Genomic DNA, 21,707 nt, shown 5'->3' with positions numbered 1-21,707 from the left:
TTCTCACACATTAAAACGCGGACTCATGTTGGAGACATTACCACAGAGACACATATTGGCTGTTAACCTGCAAGCACGCAATCACCTTCCAAAACAAACAAAGCTGAGAGCTGTGGTGTATATTTGCACCATAGCACAGCTGTACGCGCAGGTGTGCAGACACTGGTGCTGAGGCCTGCGTGTGCCATGTTGCTTTGGCTAATGTGGTCTTTATAATCAGACAGTGGAGGCAGTGAACGCATAGTAGCCAGCGCTGACCCCAATCTATGCAGTTTAGCACACTGGGTGTCTCACCATCTGCCAGTGCGGGCGCAGGCATTTTGCAGATAATCCTCTGTTACTACGGTTCGTGATGTAAATAACTGAGTCTTGTAAGCAACGCAGTAAATAATAATAATAATAACAACAATAAAGCCATTATATATGCATCTTGTGACAGTTAATCTGTTCATGCAGTAAAACGCTCTTATTAACACATCGTATAGCCAAAATAAACAATAAGAATTTCTTTCACTCCGGATTTAGTCTATTATATATTTTTTCAGTTCAGATAATTAATTGCATAGTTTATTTAAAATGGAAAAAATATGTGAAAATACTACGGAGGCCTACAGTGGACGTCAGATACTAAAAAATAAACAAGTGAAGAAACATGAACTGTCCATCTTACTACATATATTCCTCAAAATTAATGTGACAACTAAATTAACAGTAGACAGTATATCTAGTATTTACAGCCACTCTCAAGTAAGAGAAAATTATCTTTCTATTGTCCATAAATCTCATTTCTAGCTCAGAACTAAAATAACCTTCACTGCCACCCTCTATAAAGCAGTTTCTAGGAGAGAAAATGCACATAATGTATTTTAACTGATTCATTTAAAAAATCCAATTCATTTGAATTTAATAAAATCAATCAAAATAAAATAGTGACAATATGAAAACATTTGCTACATTGGCCTGGACCAATAATAGAGTAACGTTTCTATGGTAACAGCAAAATCTGATGGTGCTGAAGACTGAGTTTGATCTCGAGAAAGTGAGGGATAAAAGTCATATCAACATAACTGAACCAGACAAACCGATTTATAATGAAAATATCAAAAGTCTCTTACGCCTGTTAATATCATACAAGCAAAGTCTTCTCTAAAAACGTATTGATTGACAAATAATGAAATCCGCTATGGGAAAATGAACACAAAAACATAGTTACGTACACATCCCAATTTTCCGACAGGCCAGGAAGGCAGCACAAACTCCTCCTCCAGTAGTACGAGCGGGAAGTTCAGATGATCGTTTTTAGCTGAAATGTAGCAAATAAATCGCCGCTGTGGCTGCTTTTTTCACCACGGAATTTACTTCTGAAGAATTATAACCGGTGAGTTTGTATTTCTAGCTATATGAGTCACCTTACAGCGACATTGAGTCATAGCTAACAAGCTAGCTGAGGCCAGTATTAACTGGCTAGTTTTGACCTGCTCACGTTCAGACTTTGAAGTTAGCTCCTCTTCATTTTAGCTTTTAACGAACACGTTACAGTTATGCGTTTAGGTGGGTCAGAGCAGCTGACAGTAGTAGCTGTTTAGCTACATTAACTATCGCTATTGCCAGTTTGTTTCAGAGACCAGAGCAGAGCAACTGCAACCATGTCCAGTGACAGCAGCGAGGAGAGGAGCACCTCTGCGTACAGGTGCTTCGGACAGGTAGGTGGACCACAGGTGTGCAGGGAAACGTCACCCTGCTGTCTCCTTTAAAGGTTAATTCAAAAATTAATGTCACAGACTCGGTCATTCAAATGAGGCTCGGGTGTGCAGAATTAATTCATTAGAAAGATAAAGCTGCTCCTGCCTCACCGTGTGTGTTTACATCCTGTGTGTTAAAGGCTGGGCTTCATCAATCAGGAAAGTGTGTGTGTGTGTGTGTGTGTCGCTTTGTGTCCTCAGTCTAGACTTCTGCAACCCAATCCAAACATGACAATAAGTGGACTGAGATAAAGGATTAAAGAGAAAGACAGGTTTATAACAGGTGCATGATTGAAAATGGACTCTGAAACTTTCATCTTGTTAAAGCAGATGGAGCAAGGCAGGATGAATTGGGGTTTAATTAGAAATGAAATGAAGAATCACTGAAAAAATCACTCCTCCTTATTATGATTACATACATACATTCTACACACAGCTTCTTACAGCTTCAAGAATTATAATTACAATTAAAAAATCTCAGTGCTTCAGAATTTGAAAACAAAAGAACTCTGATTGTAACAAAGAATAAACAGAAATATATTTTAAAAAAAAGATGTAAATATGTTTTCGATTCAAGAATTTTCCTTCTTTCTTTAGTGTGTGTGTGTGTGTGTGTGTGTGTGTGTGTGTGTGTGTGTGTGTGTTGGGATTGTTGTTGTTGTTGTTCCTAACTGTAACTGCACTGTGTTGACAGTGTACCTACACAGCTGAGGAGTACCAGGCGGTGCACAATGCTCTGCGACAGAGGCTGGGACCAGAGTACATTAGTACCAGAATGGCGGGAGGAGGGCAGAAGGCGAGTCTTTGTTTTTCTCTTCGCCGGTCTCTTTGTGTTTCTCTCCCGCTGTGGAGCAGATTTACACATTTTAAGTGAATTGTAAAGTTGTTAAAGACAACAGATGGGTTAATGTGAATAATGAGAACACGAAAAAAATCAGGCAGGAATAAAAACTTTGTTGTTGCAATATGGAGTAAAATCAAAAGTTGCATGAAATCAGCCTGGCTGTAAATCAGCTGGCACCACTGACTCTGTGGTTTCAACAGGTGTGCTATGTTGAAGGGCATCGCGTCATCAGCCTGGCTAATGAGATGTTTGGATACAACGGATGGTCTCACTCCATCTCTCAGCAGAACGTGGGTACGACTCACAGAGCTTCTTGTTGCCAGAGGATCCTGTTCTAACGGCAAACAACAGGACTGACGGGCTCTGTGTTTGTGTTCCACAGACTTTGTAGACCTCATCAATGGGAAGTTTTATGTCGGAGTCAGTGCGTTCGTCAAAGTGCAGCTGAAGGTTAGATTTCTTTCTTGATTTAGATTCCAGCAAGATTTCACCAGACATCTTCTATATCCTTACCTCTTATCGCCCTCTGCTGCTCATGATGTCCTCTTGAAGTTGTGTGTAACATACTTTTCCTCCAGGATGGCTCGTTTCACGAGGATGTGGGCTATGGAGTCAGTGAGGGACTCAAGTCTAAAGCTCTGTCACTGGAAAAGGCAAGAAAGGAAGCTGTCACAGATGGCATGAAGAGAGCGCTCAAGTACTGGAATTTGCATTTTGATGATTCTTATCTTATTATATGAAGAAAAAATCATGCAGAACAAACAGTTTTTAATAAAATGTATTTGTGTTTTCTTGTTGAGATGCTTCGGTAACGCCCTTGGAAACTGCATTCTGGATAAAGAATACCTCCTAGCCATAAACAAGATTCCCAGACAGGTCAGATAGAATAAATAAAGTTTTAACATTTAGTGCTTTTATTTTTCTGTGGATGCTGAATGTTGTCACTTCTCCTCCACACAAAGCCTCCTCCTCCTCTCAACCCGGCCCAGACCAAGCGCACTGAGGGGGAACCCTCGGTGGAGAAGGCGCGACTCTCCAGTCTGGTCCTAGAGGAAAAGCTTGCATCTGTAGCAGGTCCTGCCAGGATGCCGCTGGAGCCCCGAGTCCTCAACCAGAACGAGAGCTGTTCGGAAGTTCACACTCCGAATACTGTTCCTGCTCCCGACAGGAAGAGCGAGAACATTGACTTCAGGTAAACATGTAGCTTCCCACTTCCTCATCTCTTTTGCAACTGTGTATCAGCTCCGATCTCAGATCTCTCTGTATCCTCTGCTCAGACCTCCCGCGGACTCTGTGGACGTCACCGGGTCCAACGCGCACACGGACCCCAAACAGCTGAGAAAGCTCAGACAGCAGCAGCTGCAGCAGAAGTTCAGGAGAGAGATGGAGGCCAAGAAGCTGCAGCAGAAACAGAAGTCTGAGGACACAGATGTCGCTATTGGATCAGGATCCAGTGGAGGTACAGGTTTCATGTGTGAAATAATTCAGAGTGACTTCATTCTGTTTAAAGCAGAGACAATGAGTCTCTCCCTTGTACCTTCACTCAAACTGTTTGAGTTTGTGTACCTGGACGTGGTGGGTTTCTACCTGTAGACGTTAGAGAAATACGACAGATTTAACTCCAGTATGAGATTCTGACAGTACGATAGCCTTAAGTAAAAACTGTTTTTTCCTGAACATAATCTGTTTTATTTTTAAACAACACAGAATGTTTGGAACATTAGTAAAAGTGTATGTTAAGTTAAAATGCTAAAATAATATAATCCTTTTAGTGAGCCTAAACCTGCAGTTCAACAAGCTCAGAACATAAATACCTGAATTCTGTTAAAAAAAAACAAACAAAAGAAACAGACTAAAAAGAACTTGTCTTTGACAAGTCAATTTAACATCTTATACCGTACGAACGGTACGATGGAAAATATCAATTTTTTTTGAAACCTTGAACCTTTTTCTAACCACAGTATACCTTAAAACTGGTAACGGGCTCATGCCTACCTGAAACTGTCATTCCTCCAGTTTCTAAACCTCAGCTGTTTTAGGTTTAGAAAGAGACATTTTGGTGACAGTAAATCAGAGAGCCAACTTACTGATGGATGTAATTAGCACATTTTACATAAGGTGAATAAAAGTATTAAATTACAATTAAAAATGGATTAAATGATAGAAAAGAATGAAACATTAAAGTATATAAAATTAATTTGCAACCAGACCCACCGCTGCATTTCAAACATCTTGAGGTCTGTGGTTTAAAGAGTCTCAGTATTTCTGAGCATATACATGATTTTTTCTGTGCTGTTGGTGTTTTAATGAGGATGTTTCTGTTCCTCAGGTCATGGTTTACCTGCACTGAGCGACAGCACTGCGGCTGGAAACAGGGAACCCAGCAACAGGGACGTCTATTTAGCAGGTGCTGTAAGCCACCACCAGGGGGCTCAACACACTGACACACTGTGTTGAGGAAACCTGCCTCCTTTTAGATTTTACCAGTCGGCCTCGCTCAGCTCTGGTTTGTCCTCCTCTGCAGACGATCCTGAGCTATGGGATTTCACTCTGGATGGGATCGAGGAGCTGGATGTCCCTTCAGACGGACCGCCGTCCAGAGGGTTCAGGCCCAGCACACCCGGGAACCACCAGATGCAGACACGCAGCAAGACCCCCCAGAGACCCCCGAGCAGACCTCCAGACCAGGCTCTGTCATACAGCAGAGGACAGGACAGGACCCAGTACAGACCTCAACACCAGGACCAGTATCAGACAAGACCAGGTAAAGTTTAATGAGCAGTCGCTCAATTGTTACTGAGCTGTTGACTGAATTTTGTGGCCTGAATTTATTTCTACTTTTTCAATCTTACAGGTGAATCCTTCAGCCCGTACAGACAGGGACAGTACATGAAGAAACGCAGACTGGACACGTGAGATATTATGTCCTCAAACCTTTATAGAATCCAACCTCATGATTTTATCTTTGTGTTTATATTTATTTTAGTACACGCATTTATTGTTTTTTACTTTGCAATGACTTGCCTGATATTTGGAAAAAAACAAATAAAAGAATGAAATTACCAATTTTTTATTTTAAGTGGTGAAAAAAAACCTTTTTGATTGTTCTCCTCAAAAAAAGGAACAACTATTAACAGAATGGGGTGACAGAGAATAAAACCACCAGTTCATCCTTAACAAGTGTTGGTTAACAAACTAGTATAATAAAAATATCAGTCTGGTCATAACACTTTTTAATTTACACCAACAAGCATGACAAGCGCTTTAATTGATATTATTTTTATTTGTTTTTACATTTTGTACAATGTGAAAAACATACACAAAACAGACACTGGATCACAGGAAGTCTGTAAGGAGGGATCAGAAATTAAGAGTTCAACAGATATTACTGCGTGTCAGTAGCCTCAGAAAGCACTGTATGTAGGTGTGTGATAATTACTGATAATAACCATAGTAGCACATGGAGCTTAAGCTTTGTGTGAGCTTGTGCTGTACAGTGGCCAGTTGTCATTTGTAAGATTAAACACCAATGAAGCCGGCATGCAGAAGTCTGATATTGAAGTTGTGCCTGTGATATTGGTGAATGGCAATGAAACAGATCCAACACTTTGTGATGACTCTCAGGAAGGCAAATAATAACAATAATAATAATAAAAAAAGATCACTAATATTCCAATATCAAAAACATTGAAGTCAGTAACAACCCTCTTCAGCATGCAAATGTTTCCATTACCCCTCAGTCCTTATAAAACTTTTAACATTGCATATTCTGCATTGCAGTAACTTATTTTTTCTCTAGAGAAGTTTAACTATTCATCCAATCTATGAGCAGGCGAAAGAGTCACAATGACGGCGTGGCACTCGAGAGGTGGGGAGACAAAAAGTTGAGCCAGCGTGACGGCATGACAATTTTTAAACCTTTATACAGCTCACCCACTGCCTGAACAAGTGCTTCTATCAAACGGTTTAATGATAAATCCACAAAAACAAATGTCAGCCAAAACCATGTACGCATGAGCCAAATATAAATACACAGCTGATTACACAACCAACACAAATGTAACTGTAGAGAGAAAAGAAACATTACTCAGTGTGCTCTTTGTTCTGCAGTCCTGCGTGTGTGGTGTCTGGTCCAACATTTTCAGAGTATTATGTCCTCTGAGTTGGCCGTGTCGGGTTGCGTTTGCGTTTTTGTGTACAGGTTAAGTTAACTGGTTTTCTGCAGTACAGTCACAGCTACAGGACTAAATGAATCTGGAACTTGTCATTAGTGAGGATGCAAGGCACTAAAGTGTTCCTCATGTTCACAGGTTAGAGTGCGTGTGCATGTAGAGTGGGTCACCACAAGCATACTCTAGTGACTGAGCGTGAAAGCATTTACCTCACATTAACATATATACAATAAAATAGAAAAGGGGGGCAGGGCAGTCATAGAAGAGCTTAATAAACCACAGGATTACTCCTGCGTGGTGAGTAGGATACCAATAACAACAACCCTGCAATTGCACTTTTTATATTCCTTTAACTACATGTTGTTTAACAACCTTTAATAATAATTACAGTGAAACAACATCAAAATCTGATGGCTGAATACAGGTCCATAAAGAACATTTGTTTGTTTTATTAAATATACGCATACAAAAACAGACCACAGAAAGAGAACCCGGACACTTGTGATTTGAGAGGCGGCGGCTAAATGTTAGGAGGATAGGGATCTAATGTGACATGACTTCACTAACAACCTGTTTGTTATCTGTGTAAACAACTGGGAGGAAGTGTGGAGGCTGCGTCCCCTCAGAGTCCGAAACCCTCCACAAACACTGTCCTAATAAATCAAAACTATTTCATTTTGTATGATATGATGAGCAGACTTTGAACTGCTCACGTCTCACAGCTAAGCACTAAGTGAAGTGGTTTCATGTGTCAACTTAGGATTCTTAAGATTTCATTCTTGCGTTTACAAAAAAAAAATAATAATAATTTATCACCCTGCAAACACCCTCTACACAGACTGTGATCTACAGCAGCATCACCTCTTCAGTTTTAAACTCAAAATGGTGGTCAACACCAGGACAATGCTTTTTTTTATGTGGCAGATCCCCTGGCTTACATGCCAGACGTGAAGTATAAATCAGTATGATAATAAATCTGTATGACAGAGACAACTCAAATCACAATGACACCAGACTCACACAGAGACATAAATATGCTGAACATGGAATCATAACCCAGTGAAGAAATATCTATGTACAAAGTGAATGTTTAGATGTGTTTTGGGATTAAGGCCACAGTTACAAGGGACAGTTTATCTACTCTTTGTCGTTATTGCATTTTACTTTATAGGGAGCCACTGGGATGTTTTCATATTCCAATCCTATCCATTTTACACTCGAGGCTAACTTGCTATGTCTTTCTTCTTCTCGCTCCACCAGTCACACTTTACTGCTCCAACTAGGACAAACTGACTGTCCCGCTCTTATCTTCCACTTTCTGCACGCTCACATTCTACCCTCGCTCTCTGATACAACGTAACCTACCATCCCATGTCACTCCACCAGGTTAATGTTTAGTCAGGTGTGTGTGTGTGTGTGTGCGTGTGTGTGTCTGTGTATGTGTCTGTTATGGTGTATTAGTTCGACTGTCTTCGGTGCCAGGTTTGGCTTTAAGTCAGGACCAGTAAGGACGTAAACCACAATCACTCCCGCCATCTCCTCTTTAAAGGAAACACGACATTACAACGTCTGCTCTCAAAAGACATCTTTGGCTGCTGTTGGTTCTGCCTTTGGGTCTTTAAAACATCGCCAGACACAACCCACTTGTCACAGCTCGATTCCACAGCTAATGGCAGGCTAAGTGTGAGACTCTTGTGCTGTGGATGTGTATTGCACTCTCCCTCTAATTGCCAGACAGATTTCATTCTGCCTGAGAGGACACAGGTCAACTCATAACACATAATGATAAAAGTTGAAATAAAAATAAAAAGCACAATACCCAGCCAGCTAACCAGCAAACTGCAAAGACAGCTAGTGGTTCTCGATCAACGACTGTCTGCCCTCTCTGCCCTATGTGGCCCTGTGGTCTCAGCCTGGAACAGGGCTCTGACTGGGCTACGTAGGCCTCAGGTTGGACCCTCCGGGGCTGACTGATTTCTGGGAGGTCGGCGTGGTTCCCATGTGGTAGCCTTGGTGAATGGACACTGTGGCCGTCGTAGGCGGCTGGTACTGTGTTAGTGGCTGTGCAGGGTTTAGCATGCTGACCTGGCATGTGCCCGTGGGTCCTGCCCACTGAGAAGCGCTGTAAGGGGCCGAGGCGTATCCGAACCCCTGAGCGACTGGGCCCAGAGAGCCTTTACGGGGCCCAAGAGGGACAGAGGGATTGGCTGGGTTGGGAAGATGAGTGGCGGTGGTGGATGTGGCGTTGGAAGGCGTGGGAAGTGTCGGACAGAGGTAGCCTGGAGCTGAAAATTTACGACCCATGTTGGCTGGAGGGATTATCTGTTACAGAGATAAAAGTAAATCTTATCACTGATTATATACAGCTTTATCACAGGCATAAGTGGTTAACATAAGCATCAGATGTGATGACACAGTCATAACATGCTCCAATGACAAGATGGTTTTTATTAAAAGAAAGTGCTGAACACTTACATCATGTCCCAGTGCTGCCTGTGCTCCAGTTTTAGGACCTCTCTTGCACTGGGAGAGGCTGATGGCGTCTCTGGCCCAGTTATCCACCAGTTGGTGCAGGTCGTCAGTGAAGGTGCCTTTTCCCTTCTGGGTGTGAGAGGCAGGAGGAGCGGCTCCAGTCGCCTGGGTCAGGGAAGTAGAATGGTTCTGGCAGTGGCCTGAGCCGTTTGTGGAGCTGGTTCCACTTGACCCTGGGAAACAAGAAGGGAGGTGAGATGTGAATGAGGAAATTGATTTAGGAAATCAATTCAAGCAAATTCACTGTGATAAGATGAAGTGCTCACACGTACCCGTGGAGCAACTGCTGAGGCTGGGCATGGATGGAGAGGATCGGAGCTGCGGTGCGGACGACCTGCTGCCTGCTTGTGATGCCTCTGTTACCGTTTCGGAGGCCTCTGATGCGGAGGGTGAATTTTGCTTTGGAGGGGATTCTGAACCATGGAGGCTCTGAACTGAGGCTGGGGATCCTGAACACATGACCACAGAACAGAATGACTTTTATATTTACACATGAACATACGATTTCAACAGGTTAGCTATTTGGCAAAGTATGTACATAGAACACAAACACACAGTATTGTTGATATTAAATCTGTCTTGAGAGCCAGTTCAGTGTCCTCACCTGAGTGTATGGGACTGGGCTGTCCACTACTGCGAGCAGATTTGTGGCCTTTGCTTTTCAGCCTACGACGACCCCCAGCCATAGCAACAGCAGGAGAGACAACGGAGGAGGGAGGATTTTTCCCCATGCGCATGAACAGAGCCTCTATCTCCTCTTTCTGACGAGTCTGTAAAGCCTGAATCTCCTTCATGTGTCTGTGAGTGGGAGAAGAAAGGAAGAAAAACACAGTCAAATTAAAATACTTCCTCTAAATAAACTACTACTACTAAATATTAGTAGTGTAAAATGGGATTGTAAATATGTAACATACTTTTCTCTCAGACGGCTGATTTCTTTCTGCAAAGCGTCGTCCTCAGTCTCTGAGTCGTCGTCATTGTCACTACTGTAATGGGCATGTGCATTATGCGGGTCAGAGGTTGAGGATGAGGGCCCATTCTGCAAACTGGAACCACGTGATGGACTGGAGCCTGCGGCAGGAGCTGGGGTCACTGAGGGAAATGACACACATGAGGTCATTACTGCAATATCATAGGTTTACCTGAGGATCTCACATGACTTAAAAATGTACCCATGAAATGTATCTGTGCACAGGATGAACAAAATTTTTGTTTCATGCAACTTTACTGACCGAATGCATCAATTATCTTCTGTTATGAGTAAAACAAAATTGATTTTTGAGCTCAGTGGCTGGATAAGTCTACTGGATTTGCAAATGCTATCAAAGCTCTCATTAATAATTCCCACTGCAGCCTCTGCCAAGAAAATACATTTAAAGATAATGAATGAGGAAGAGGTGAAGATGCTTCCTCAGAGTCAATGACTTCCTATAAAGACACCTCAGAGTGCATTAACCTGCTTATACCATGGCCACTTATCAAAGGACAGAAAGGATGGCTGTGATAAAATGGTTATCCAATTTTAAGACACTCATTATGCTACATTTAGTCAGCTGCAGTTATAGCAGTGAATTAACTGGAAAGATAGTGTGAAACATCAGTTTTGTATGGTGCTTAGTATAATGCTTTACAAAAGGACCCTGTGTATTACGTTAGTGCACTGTGAGAGGGCTTTTTACTCATTTATCAAAGCTAGTCTCTGTTGCTAAGCGTTTATGAATTTGCTGTGAACCTTGTGCGCACCTGTGACTGAAAATCGTCCCACTTTAGAACCAGCGGTGGGTCCAGATATGGCGTTGCTGCTCGTGGACACCTGGAAGCGACCGATAGTGGTGGGCTGACTGACAGGTCCAGCAGAGAGAGATGAAGCTCCATTTACAGTGTCAGGTTCACAAACTCCTTTGGCCAGAGACGATGACCGATGGAGGGTATTTTCTGGACTTGAGGGGGAAGAGGAGGAAGAGGAGGAAGAAGAAGAGGAGGAGGATGTGGTAGAGGATGGCGTGAGGGAGGAAGAGGAGACAATGCTGGAAGGATCTGGAACGCTGCTGGGCACACCATCAGTGGCAACAGATACCTGAGAAAGAGGAGGTCATTTTAATAAACTGAGCCCATTTTAGACTGAATTAACCACAATATTTTTAAGTTGTGTCTAAAACTTACTTGAAAACGTCCCAGAGTGAAACCTGCTGCTGGAGGCTGGACTCTGTTACCTCCCTGAACAGTCTCTGGGCTCAGAGCTCTCCTCAACTGTGCATCCAAATTACCCAAGGGTTGCTGTGACTGCAGAGAAACACAAACAGGATGTAAGGAACAATCTAATTAGTACACTTAGAACATTGTGCTCTTGAAACCTACAGAAGTAATAGGGCAGGTAGTATTGCAGGGACAATGTAGACCTCACCTGATTTGGTCCAGGAAATGGGGGTACAAGATCAGAGGGAGGTGTAGCAGCTTGATCAAAACCAGTGGGTAAAGTCTAAAAGGTAAAACAAAGAAGGAAGTCAAAACATCAATTACTGCAATAAACTACATTTTGGATTTATTATTAGATGCTGTAGTTTTCACTAACCTGTGCCCTGGGTTTAGTTGGAGGGGTATGGGCATGTCCTGCCGGGGTAATACCCTGTCCTGGGGTGGTTGTGGGGCCCAGGACACCTTGTACGCCAGAAGTGAGGGGAAGGTTAGATGGGGGCACCAGGACGGCTCCAGGTGGAGGGGATGAAGTCCCAGTGGGGGGAGAGGAGGTCCCTGTGTTCTGACTGGGATCCACCGACGCTGAGGAAGCAGAGCTCTGGTCTTTAAAGAGGGACCGTAGCTTCTTATCTAGAGCTTGGATGTCATCTCTACCAGCGGTCTTCGTCTGGAGCTCAGCCCCCTCCGACTCTAATGGCTGTGGTTGGACCTGACTCTGACTGGTTGATGAGGAGGGAGGTGGGGGCTGAGCAGAAATAGGAACAGGCTGACACTGGGAGGTTGTGTGCTGTGGTGCATGAATGGATGAATTCATAGGCTGAGAGGATGTAACAGCACTACTAAAAGGCTGCTGCTCTGAAGCAGGGACAGTACCAGTACTACTGGAAGCAACACCAGCAACAGAAGAGACAGAGATAGAACTACTGCCCGGCTGAGGCCCAGGTACTGCGGGGACGGAGGTCTGCACTGATGGAGGAGAAATGGTAGACGAGGGAGGGACGCCAGCAGCTGGCGGAAGCTGTGAGGGGGGTGTTTCATGGGAAGAGTGAGGAGGTGGACTGGGGTCACTGATGACAGGAGCAGGAGTTTGGGACTGAGTGGATATAGGGGGAGGCGAAACCCTCCCAGTTGAGGGAGGGGGTGAGGATGTCGCAGTAGGTGGGAGAGACCCTGCAGGAAAAGTAGTGCTAATGGTGGAAGCTTCTGGAGGAGCCAGGATATTGCTGGAGTTTGGGCCGAGTCCAGCCTCGGTGGACAGGGCAGGGCCCAGTTCTTGCTCAGTGGCAGGAGGATCAAGGGTGTTGCCTCTCTCGACACGAGCCTGCTTCATCTTACTGAAAGCCTGCTGGAGGGTCCCAGATGGAGCCGACAGAGAAAGGCCCAAAGTTGTAGATGGAGCTAGAAAAAGTAAAAAGAGTAAATAATTATATGAAAAACAACTTATGTGAACAGTTGTGGAGTCATTTTACTATTACTACTAATACTGGTTTGTAGCTTCTCTATTTTACAGGAAATATTATAATAAAATGAAATATTTATATTATATTGTGAGTTGTGTGTGCTACATTATTAATCCTTAGTCACTCTAATACAACAATAGAATTAGATTTTACCAAACAGAAAATACAAATACAGTGTCTTATTTAAAATTGTTTCCAAAGGGAATAAAACATTTTTTTTCTCACCAAGGGAAGGTTCATCTCCAAAAGAGGTGTTAGCAGAAGTATTTCCAAAGAACTGCTCTTTAAGACGAGACTCTGGCACTGGACTGACAATGAACCTTCGTCCTGCTGAATGCACCACCTGGGCTGTTGTACTGGGGGAAATACCTGAGAGAAAAATGAAAAAGAAAGGTCACATGAGTTGGACTTAATAAAAAAATAAATAAATAAAATAACTGGACACTAAACTCTGTATTTTAGGTTTGTTCACCTGGCACCATGGGAACAGACAGCTCAGGCTGTTGTTGAAGGTCACTCATCTGCAAAGAGATAGAATGTATGGATAAAATGTAGGTGTCTTCAGGTTCAGCAGGTGTGGATCAAAATTGTCATCCTGGGTATGAAGCTAATAAGATGATGTGTACTGAATAAATACCTGAGGAAAGGCTTCCTTCATCCCCTCTCCTTTCTCATCAGCCATTTCTATGACCTCACGGACCTGCTCGATGAAGGACTCCCGCTCACTCTCTAAGATGAACTCACTCTCAACCTGAAACAGAAAACAAAAAAGTTCAACTATTGCATGTATACTGTGAGATTGTTCCACTCAATGTCTTCATATTTATGATGGTCCCCATCATTGGTTGCAAATATTAAAAAGGCTAGGGTGTTTTGCTCTTGTTTTTGCTTAGTTACAGTGGACTGTCATTGTCAGTTGTCCTTTCAACTGGATTTTGTGAATGCAGGTCAAGAAAAGGTATGTACACTATGAATATGTAGCGTGTGTTATGTGTACAGAGAGATTATATTCACTGCAACAAACATCCATTAGACACATAATGTTCTCTAAAAGTTTAGTGGCAAAAACTAGTGAACCACTCCTACCATGATCTGTGCAATCTCCTCTGGATTATCTCCATCAAGGTCAAATCTGAAGGTCACCATCTTCCTGTTGTGTGTTTCCAGCTGGCACTCTGCTACTCTGTCTCCCATATTTGAGATCTGCAAAACATGTGTTTAGGTTAAAACTGTCACACAGAGCTAAAGAAAAAAATATGAATGAACTCATCAGTTCAGATCCATACACTGAGAACATTTAGCTTGGCCTTTGCAGTCTTCTCGTGGCGGGAGCGGCTGCGCACGGATCGCCTTGGGTGACGCTTCAGTGAGCGCCCCTCATGGCGACCTCCTGATGTAGAACTTCCATCATTGCCATCACTGAGACCTGAAGCTGCATCTGACAGGCAACTGTAAAAGATAAGAATCCATGAGAGAAAGACCACCAAGTTATGTGGCACTGATGAAACCTTAAAAATTAAAAAAATCCTTCTCACCCTTCTGCAGATGGTGGAGCCAAAGCAGAAGATCCCACAGACTGCTCCACTGGTGTTGACTGAGGAACACTCACAGGGGCCTGAAACAAATTAAGAAAGTCAAACGTCATGTCAAAATCACATTAATAAAAGGTACTTTTGTTTGTTTGAAAGAGATTTACACAGTAAACCAGTGATTGTTCATATGTCACTCCTTGGTTCAATTTTATTGTGGTAATTTCATATATTTATAGCAAATGTAATGATTTGAACCAGACCATCCAGCTAGAAGGAGCTGTTTAACCTGGTGAAAATTGCTGCAACTGGGAACTGCAAGAGACGCCATTACTTAGCTCTCAGGCAGAGTGTAAATATTGCAGTGCAATGGAGTTTTCATTTCATTTCCTTCAGTGTGGCCATTTTCCTCTGCTGTGCATATTTGAAAATTGGGTATGTTTACACAGGATATTGCTGTTCCATCAATCTCCAGTTCCAGCCCTGTTGGTTATTATAATACTGTGATTTTTGCAACTGTGAAAACTGTGTTTTATTTATTATATGCACACAGCTTGTATCCACTGGGGTACTGTTTTCAAGGAGGAATTGAAGCTCCAAGTAAAACCCTTGAGCTGTGGTTTTCAGAGGAGCTAGAAGGATGTGTAATTGTATACGCTGCATTTTGGACAAAATGTAACAGTTATGAAAACAAATACTGTTCTATGCTCTCACATTTAGTAGATATTTTGGTCTGTGGTGGTGTAAATGTGGGTGACAGCTTGTACTGCCCTCCTTATGTTACTCACACGTTTACTGATGCTCTACAATAGAATTTACACAAACGCTATGTGTTTATTCTATTTAGCATAAATCAAAATCAAATCAAAAATATGCTAAATGTGCACCCTAAAAATATTTTTGGAAGCATTAAAGTACACATACTTCAGGGAAGAGAAAAAGGCATTGTGAACAATGTGCTTCACACCTGACCCACATACACCCACACACAAACTAGTTTTGTGCTCTGTAGAGTACCTGCACAACAGAGAGACATGAGGCCTGATAGAGGAAGTATAGATGCTCTGCGCTGAGTGGAGGAGACAGGACAGGAGTACTTGGATCATTGGCCCAAGACTGAGAGTCATGCAGGAAAAAGCAGCATGCAGAGGGGCAAGAGTGCAAGAAAAAAGGGGACAGTCGCAGTAATGAGAGTTGTGTGTTAAGAGAAAACAGAACCGCAATTTAGGAAAAACATAAAAACGACAGTGGAATCAATGAATTAAACACAATGTATATGTCAGTTGGTGTCTCAAAGCAAGAGCAAAGAAAATTGCATTTGTATGAGCAGGGGAGGTGCGTGTCACCTGTAGCTGCTGAGCTCCAGTCTGTGCCTGTGGTGGAGTGGAGCTCTGCAGAGTGGAGCTGCTCTCTGGCTGTTGCTGCTGCTGCTGCTGGGGGACAGATGACTGAGAGGGTGGGGGTATCATCACTTGCTGGGTGGGAATCTATAAGAATAGAAAGGATAAAGATGTAGTGGCAGAAACAAGAATAAAATCTGAGAGATAAGATGTTGAGATAAAAATTGGCACACTGTGGCGTTGAGGCTACTTCCTGAAAATCTGGTTTCTTTCTGATCGAAATCTTTTTCTTTTAACTTTGGCTCTATTCAAGAGCCACATGCACTTACCTGTTAGATAACATAGCTACATAAATCAAACCATTTATTTACAGTGACAGTGTGGGGTGTCAAGGTGAATATTTAATGTCAACTCTACACTGCATTTTAGAGACATGTACTGTGTAAACTGACCACAAAGGCTGAGTCTGCCATGCAGACCAACAGAGACATTAAGTATATTTTGTTTCCCAGTACATTTTATCCAAAAGGCTGTGGGTGTATTTAAAAGTGGTAGCAGGAAAATGGGACATTTTATCTACCTGAGGGGGGAGCGATGGCTGGTAGTAAACTCCGTACTATAAGAAACAAAACATAACACAGGGTAAGAGTAGGAAACTTGAAAACAAAAAGAAAAGAAAACTGGGGAAGAACTCAGGGATCTGGAGCACTCTGCTACTTTAAATGCAGCTGCAGAGAATATAGGATTTAAAGGTGAACTTAACACCCACTGAAAATCATGTTTTTGCTGACCTAGAGTGGTTGAAGTTCACATTTGCAATGGTGATATAGAAGTGTTCTCAGGGTGTGTTCAGTACATTCTGACATTACTACCAGCTGTGATGTTAGGTGCAACAGGTTTGAAATCTTTAAGAGGTCAGTGAAACAATACTTTTCAGTTGGTGTTAAGTTTCTCTTTAAAGGCCATTAAGACATCCAGCACAACATATACCTGTGGAGGTGCCACTGGAACAGACTGGCTTGTGGGTGCAACAGGAACAACTTCAGGCGGGACACCTTGCATCTGGGGTTGAACCTTACGCACCACAGAGAGAAAACAACAGCATGTGTGGTTAAAATAAGGCAAAGAAGAATGTAGGCTGATAGAGAATGAACCTCTATGAGCAAAGACACAGAGTTCAAGAGGCACGTGTTAGTGTAGAGGTAAAGTTCCCAGCCAGGTTCAATTCCTGAACATAACAAGCCATGTTTGACATGTCACAGGCAATTGCTTCTAGTAAATGGTTAGGGGTACCGGCACACACTGTTCCCTGGTCAACAGTGGATTTAACAATGGCACAAACTGCTGTGAAATTGGGTGTTCCAAACTGAGGAAAAATGGGCCCCAATCTGCAAAAACTAATATACAGGTATCTAGTCTGTATGTTTGAAAATTAGTTTTTAAATGAACTCTTAAGGAGCTTAAGGAGGACTCACCACAGAGAAAGCATCTCACTCTCTACAACACAAATGATTATGCCCTATTTTCAACATAACTCACCCCTGACAACTGCTGCTGTTGCAACTGGTCATTTTGTGTCTGTGGGCACGACACCTGGGACTGATGGTGCTGACTGGGAGCGGAGCTGTAGGATATTCCAGGCTGAGGAGGCTGGGCCTCGGCAAGGATGGAGGAACCAGGCAGTCTGTCTCCCATGGCTGTAAGAGGAGGGCACGAAGGTTAATTCATGAAAGACTCCGCCTGCACTACAAATAAATAAATTAATTAATTAAAAATCAAACCATCTAACTATTATATAATGGGCTGTAGGTGACTATAAATCATCTTTGATACACACCTCCTCCAGTGTGTTGTAGCTGTTGGTGTTGGTCAGTCTCAGGCTCCTCTGACTCTGGCTGGATGATGGCCACACTTTGACCCTGAACTGGAACTGGGACTTGCCCTGTTGACTGTGGGACATAAGGGACCACTTGTGCCATGCCAGTCAGTTGGGTTGCTTGAGGAGTGTTGTAGTTGGAGGTCTGCAGGCTCTGCTGAGATGCAGGATGGGCAGACATTTGTGTGCTGTGTTGGTTTGGTTGTGGAGGGACATAAGAAGCAGGTTGTGGAATCTCTGTGCTAGACTGTTGGCCTGGTTGCTGTGCAGGCAGTAACTGACTCTGCAGCTCCTCTTCTATCTTTCTCTTTTCCTGATCTTCTCGAACCTTTGAGACAGTCAGAACCAAATGAATTAAAAATCTCTCCAGAGACCATTAATGTGTGAACATCACAGCACAATTACATCTTATATCTTATGACTGAGAAAAGAATTCAAGCAAAGCACTTAAGCAGTTAGTAAAGGTATACCATGGTCAGTACAGACATACCTGCTGCCGCTGTGCTCTCTTGCGGCTTATTAGAGACACCCTGTCCTTTATGGCCTTTGCAATAGTCTTGTGATCACCTTCGCACACATAACCAGACTCAACCTACAGCACAAAGACATAATATAGAATTCAGCAATGAACAAAGATAAAGATGCTAAAATACTTTCTTTAATGCTAAAAAAATTTATTGTATGTCTTTCCATCTGTCATGCAGTCTTTATGAGTGACAGTAATAATGAAATGCTGATTGTTTTTAAAGACATTAAAAGTTCCATTCACCATTTCCTGAGCCACATCCTCTGGAACGTCTTTGCAGAGGTCAAAAGAAAACTCAATAGCTTCGTTGTCTTTGTACTTCCCCTTAAGTTTCTTTATATCCTCAATTCTCAGCCACAGCTTAATAGCCTCCATCTCCCCATCATCCTCTTCAGCCAACTCCACACGCACCCCTGTGTCCTCCTGGAAGAAGGCATGGTTCAGAAGGTCCTTGATTGAGTACCTAAACAGTGGAGACAAGCAATGAGCAAATGGGTTTTCCTGGAAACCTTGGAGACTCTCAATATGTGAAATGTGCTCTTGTTAAGTTAGACCTCTCATCCTTGTTCTGGCGAATACATCCCTCAATGATCTCCTTCACTTCAGGAATGGCCACCTTGTCGAAGCTGCCCGGCTTCACTCCCTATAGGAAACACAGAACCCTGAATGAGAATGGTTCTCCTTCTCATCTGACCTTTTCTTATTTTGGATACTGCCCCTTATCTTGTTGTCTTGTCCAGCTAAGAGATACTACATTAGCACCACAGAAATATCTGTCATACCCTAGATGACTGAAATTATTGCAACTATGTCTTTCAATCTTGTTTTGGAATGTAAGTCAAAAGTAACAGTATCAAGTGGAGGGAGCTGCCTCTAAGAAAAATAACCTCCACACAAATCCATTCAAATAATGTTTAAAGAATAGTATGTGTTCTGCCTGGTGGCATTTAAAGATTGTAATATGTCAAGTGGTGAGAAAAAGAGGGCATAAGTCGGCAGAAAACAGCTGATGAGGGGTGATGAACTGAGCCAATAGGAACAGGAAACTGCCTGGTGGTAAATAAAAATGGATGACAATGAATGAATGAGAGCTGAACAGCTGAGCTGACATGACAGAATGGGAAGAATCTTTAGTAGGAAGAAAAAGAGCCTCTCTCTCTCTCTCTCTCTCTCTCCATGGAATATTACTGTAAAACCAGAGGATGTCACACTACCTAAATGTAGACTCAACAACACAATAGCCCTTTGTCTCTCAACTAAGACAAGTTGTGTGTTGTGTAGTAGGAGCTATGTGTAGCTCATTAAGAGAGGTAAAGAACTAAATACTTTACACTGAGGTACACAGAAAATGCTCTGTTGAATCACGTGGCAAAGACTTTAGTATCTGTGCTTTGCAGTTAATGATAAACTGAGGGTATTGCTATAGATTTCAAATCACACTTTTTAGATAACAGTCTAAGAACAGGTTTAACCTTTGCAATCTCTGAGACTTGTAATTGCATGAATCATGTGTATGAATCATATCAGTGACTATGTATTTCAAAGGTAAGCCAGCATGAACCGTATGAATAAGACTAAAAATATGTGTTTTCTTCTGTGACAGTTACTGCCCTTCTGGCATCATCACAAGACTGAACCATTACCCCTTAGGAAAACAGCACGACTGTGCTTGTTCAATGTCTTATCAATCATTCACGCCTCAGGTCTACATGAGTAACCAACATAAACCATAATCCAGAGGGAAAGAAAAACAGTATGAGGTGAGGCAAAGGGGCTTGTTTGTGTAAATAACATTTTCTCTTGGAGGTTTTCTAAGTTTGTGTGTTCTTCAAACAGGGCAATGGGAAATCATCTGGGACACACTCAAGTAAAGAGGTGAAATACAATACTTGAAGACAGAAATGTATTATAAACTTGATAAAGAGGTGTCAGCAGGAATATAAAATTATTCCAGAATGGGACACTAGCCTTCTTGGCACATAGGAAGAGGTGAAGGCAGGGCAGAGGGGTGACATGGATGGTTGAAAAGAAGACTTACGCTGGTAACTCTGCGGTAGATCTGTGCAGCATTCTGGCACTCTGAGTAAGGGTACTCTGAGGTGGCCATCTCCAGCATGCACATTCCAAAGGCATACACATCCACTGACTCGTCGTACTTCTCCTCATACATCTCAGGCGCCATGAACTCAGGGGTACCTTAAATCAAAACAACTATTCAGAACTCTCGAACTCCCTTACTGATTTGAGTGGGGTTCTCACAACCCATTGCCCCTCTGCTCCTCTAACCCTTGAGGGGTTGAGGAAGAGGAGGATGAGAAGAGTGACCAGCCTGTTGACATCTCCGGGAGTAGAACCTGTGAGGTGAAAGTTGGAGGAGAGAGAAAAAAAGAAAAGGGGAAGGAAAGCAAAAAAAAGAGACAGAAAACAAAAAAGGAGGGAGAAGCTGGGCTCAGTTAGACTGCAGAGAAAAAGGCACGTGTTTGTCTGTGTAAGACCTTCACATGTTGCAATATAAGAATGCGACTGATGTAACCAATGTGCAGAACACACTTGTTAGCCAAAATCAATGTTAATGTTCAAAAATGAGCTTTAAAATAAGGCACTTGAGAATAATACCCAGGCCAGAATACGGTATAATTTGTTCAAAAGGATGCCAATAATCTCTGTGAGAGAAATATGACTAGCTATGGAAATAACTTAGGTCAAGACCTTACCTTACAACCACATTAACATTTCCTTTTATAGTAGACTCACCTTTTGAAGTCTGACTTACCTTCTCCTCTTGACCTGTGGGTGGAAACTGTTACGGTCAAGGCTGAGAGAAGCAGATTCCATAGCTAGTTACTGTGCTGAGCAGTGTGTCTCTGCACATCAGCCTTTTTCTGTTAACTGATCATTTTACATTCAATCTCAGGTCTTACACAGAAAAACTGATTTGGTTATTTGAATGTAATTGTTTTTGATATTGATGTGTGTTACAGCACACTGTCAGACTTACCAGGCCCATCAAAGTTTATACTTACTCAATGACCAGCAGTACCCTATTCATTCCAAACAGCAGAATGGGGCACAGCTGAGGCTAGAGCCTACATTTTAAAAACATACCCAAGAATGTGAAAGTAAAAAAAAGGATAAAATAAAATAAAAATAAAGCAAACAAACAAAAAAATGCAAAAGGCTGACAGAGAGAAAGTGGGGGGGAGTTCCCTGGACACAAAGATGGAGCAAAAAGATTCTGCAGTCCTGCAATATTTTAAAAGACAGTAAGAGACAAACACTAGGGAAAAAAAACCTGTTGAGGCAAACCCATAGAAAGAGATGTTAAACATTATAAATGTAACTGGCAAACAGACCACATATTTCCAAACCACAGAACAAAGACCAGTCTAAGACAGAAGCAAAGGCCATACCTTTAGCCATGGCCAGGTTAGCCTGCAAGAAGGCATGACAACTATTATAATATTATTAATGTTTAACAGTAGGAGAAACG

The 21,707-nt window shown here is 42.4% G+C and overlaps 2 protein-coding genes across 6 annotated transcripts in view; one reads left to right on the top strand and one right to left on the bottom strand.

Annotated features, from left to right (window-relative positions):
• The first annotated feature begins 993 nt into the window (after positions 1-993).
• rad52 (RAD52 homolog, DNA repair protein) lies at positions 994-5,665 on the top strand. 2 transcript variants are annotated; one of them, XM_018663954.2, is made up of 12 exons: positions 994-1,378; positions 1,612-1,703; positions 2,437-2,538; positions 2,787-2,880; positions 2,969-3,036; positions 3,165-3,283; positions 3,387-3,462; positions 3,549-3,778; positions 3,864-4,045; positions 4,916-4,993; positions 5,111-5,350; positions 5,441-5,665. In XM_018663954.2, the coding sequence occupies exons 2-12, from the start codon at positions 1,647-1,649 to the stop codon at positions 5,500-5,502; spliced, it is 1,308 nt and encodes a 435-aa protein (XP_018519470.1). In that variant the 5' UTR covers positions 994-1,378; positions 1,612-1,646; the 3' UTR covers positions 5,503-5,665. The 2 variants fall into 2 exon arrangements, with proteins under 2 accessions (XP_018519470.1, XP_018519472.1); XM_018663956.2 differs by lacking the exons at positions 994-1,378; positions 1,612-1,703 and having other exon boundaries at positions 2,438-2,538; positions 2,787-2,876.
• A 184-nt stretch (positions 5,666-5,849) lies between these two features.
• LOC108875198 (serine/threonine-protein kinase WNK1) overlaps positions 5,850-21,707 on the bottom strand; it is a 28,332-nt gene continuing 12,474 nt past the window's right edge. For 3 of the 4 annotated variants that reach the window (XM_018663946.2, XM_018663945.2, XM_018663947.2), the window contains exons 6-29: positions 20,256-20,413; positions 18,772-18,860; positions 18,461-18,680; positions 18,182-18,283; positions 17,653-18,019; positions 17,355-17,512; positions 16,806-16,889; positions 16,396-16,431; positions 15,822-15,962; positions 14,482-14,561; positions 14,233-14,395; positions 14,033-14,149; positions 13,584-13,697; positions 13,419-13,467; positions 13,172-13,315; positions 11,863-12,884; positions 11,695-11,769; positions 11,454-11,573; positions 11,034-11,367; positions 10,205-10,382; positions 9,895-10,088; positions 9,563-9,739; positions 9,234-9,463; positions 5,850-9,080 (exon numbers count right to left, since the gene is read on the bottom strand). In XM_018663946.2, the coding sequence (XP_018519462.1) occupies positions 8,694-9,080; positions 9,234-9,463; positions 9,563-9,739; positions 9,895-10,088; positions 10,205-10,382; positions 11,034-11,367; positions 11,454-11,573; positions 11,695-11,769; positions 11,863-12,884; positions 13,172-13,315; positions 13,419-13,467; positions 13,584-13,697; positions 14,033-14,149; positions 14,233-14,395; positions 14,482-14,561; positions 15,822-15,962; positions 16,396-16,431; positions 16,806-16,889; positions 17,355-17,512; positions 17,653-18,019; positions 18,182-18,283; positions 18,461-18,680; positions 18,772-18,860; positions 20,256-20,413 (4,739 nt within the window). In that variant the 3' untranslated portion in view covers positions 5,850-8,693. The remainder of the gene's footprint in view (positions 9,081-9,233; positions 9,464-9,562; positions 9,740-9,894; positions 10,089-10,204; positions 10,383-11,033; positions 11,368-11,453; positions 11,574-11,694; positions 11,770-11,862; positions 12,885-13,171; positions 13,316-13,418; positions 13,468-13,583; positions 13,698-14,032; positions 14,150-14,232; positions 14,396-14,481; positions 14,562-15,821; positions 15,963-16,395; positions 16,432-16,805; positions 16,890-17,354; positions 17,513-17,652; positions 18,020-18,181; positions 18,284-18,460; positions 18,681-18,771; positions 18,861-20,255; positions 20,414-21,707) is intronic. The other variant, XM_051073442.1, reaches the window with a different exon arrangement.

This window comes from Lates calcarifer, linkage group LG10, assembly GCF_001640805.2.
Source record: "Lates calcarifer isolate ASB-BC8 linkage group LG10, TLL_Latcal_v3, whole genome shotgun sequence".
NCBI classification, from domain to species: Eukaryota; Metazoa; Chordata; class Actinopteri; family Centropomidae; genus Lates; species Lates calcarifer.
This window is presented reverse-complemented; position numbering and strand designations above follow the sequence as displayed.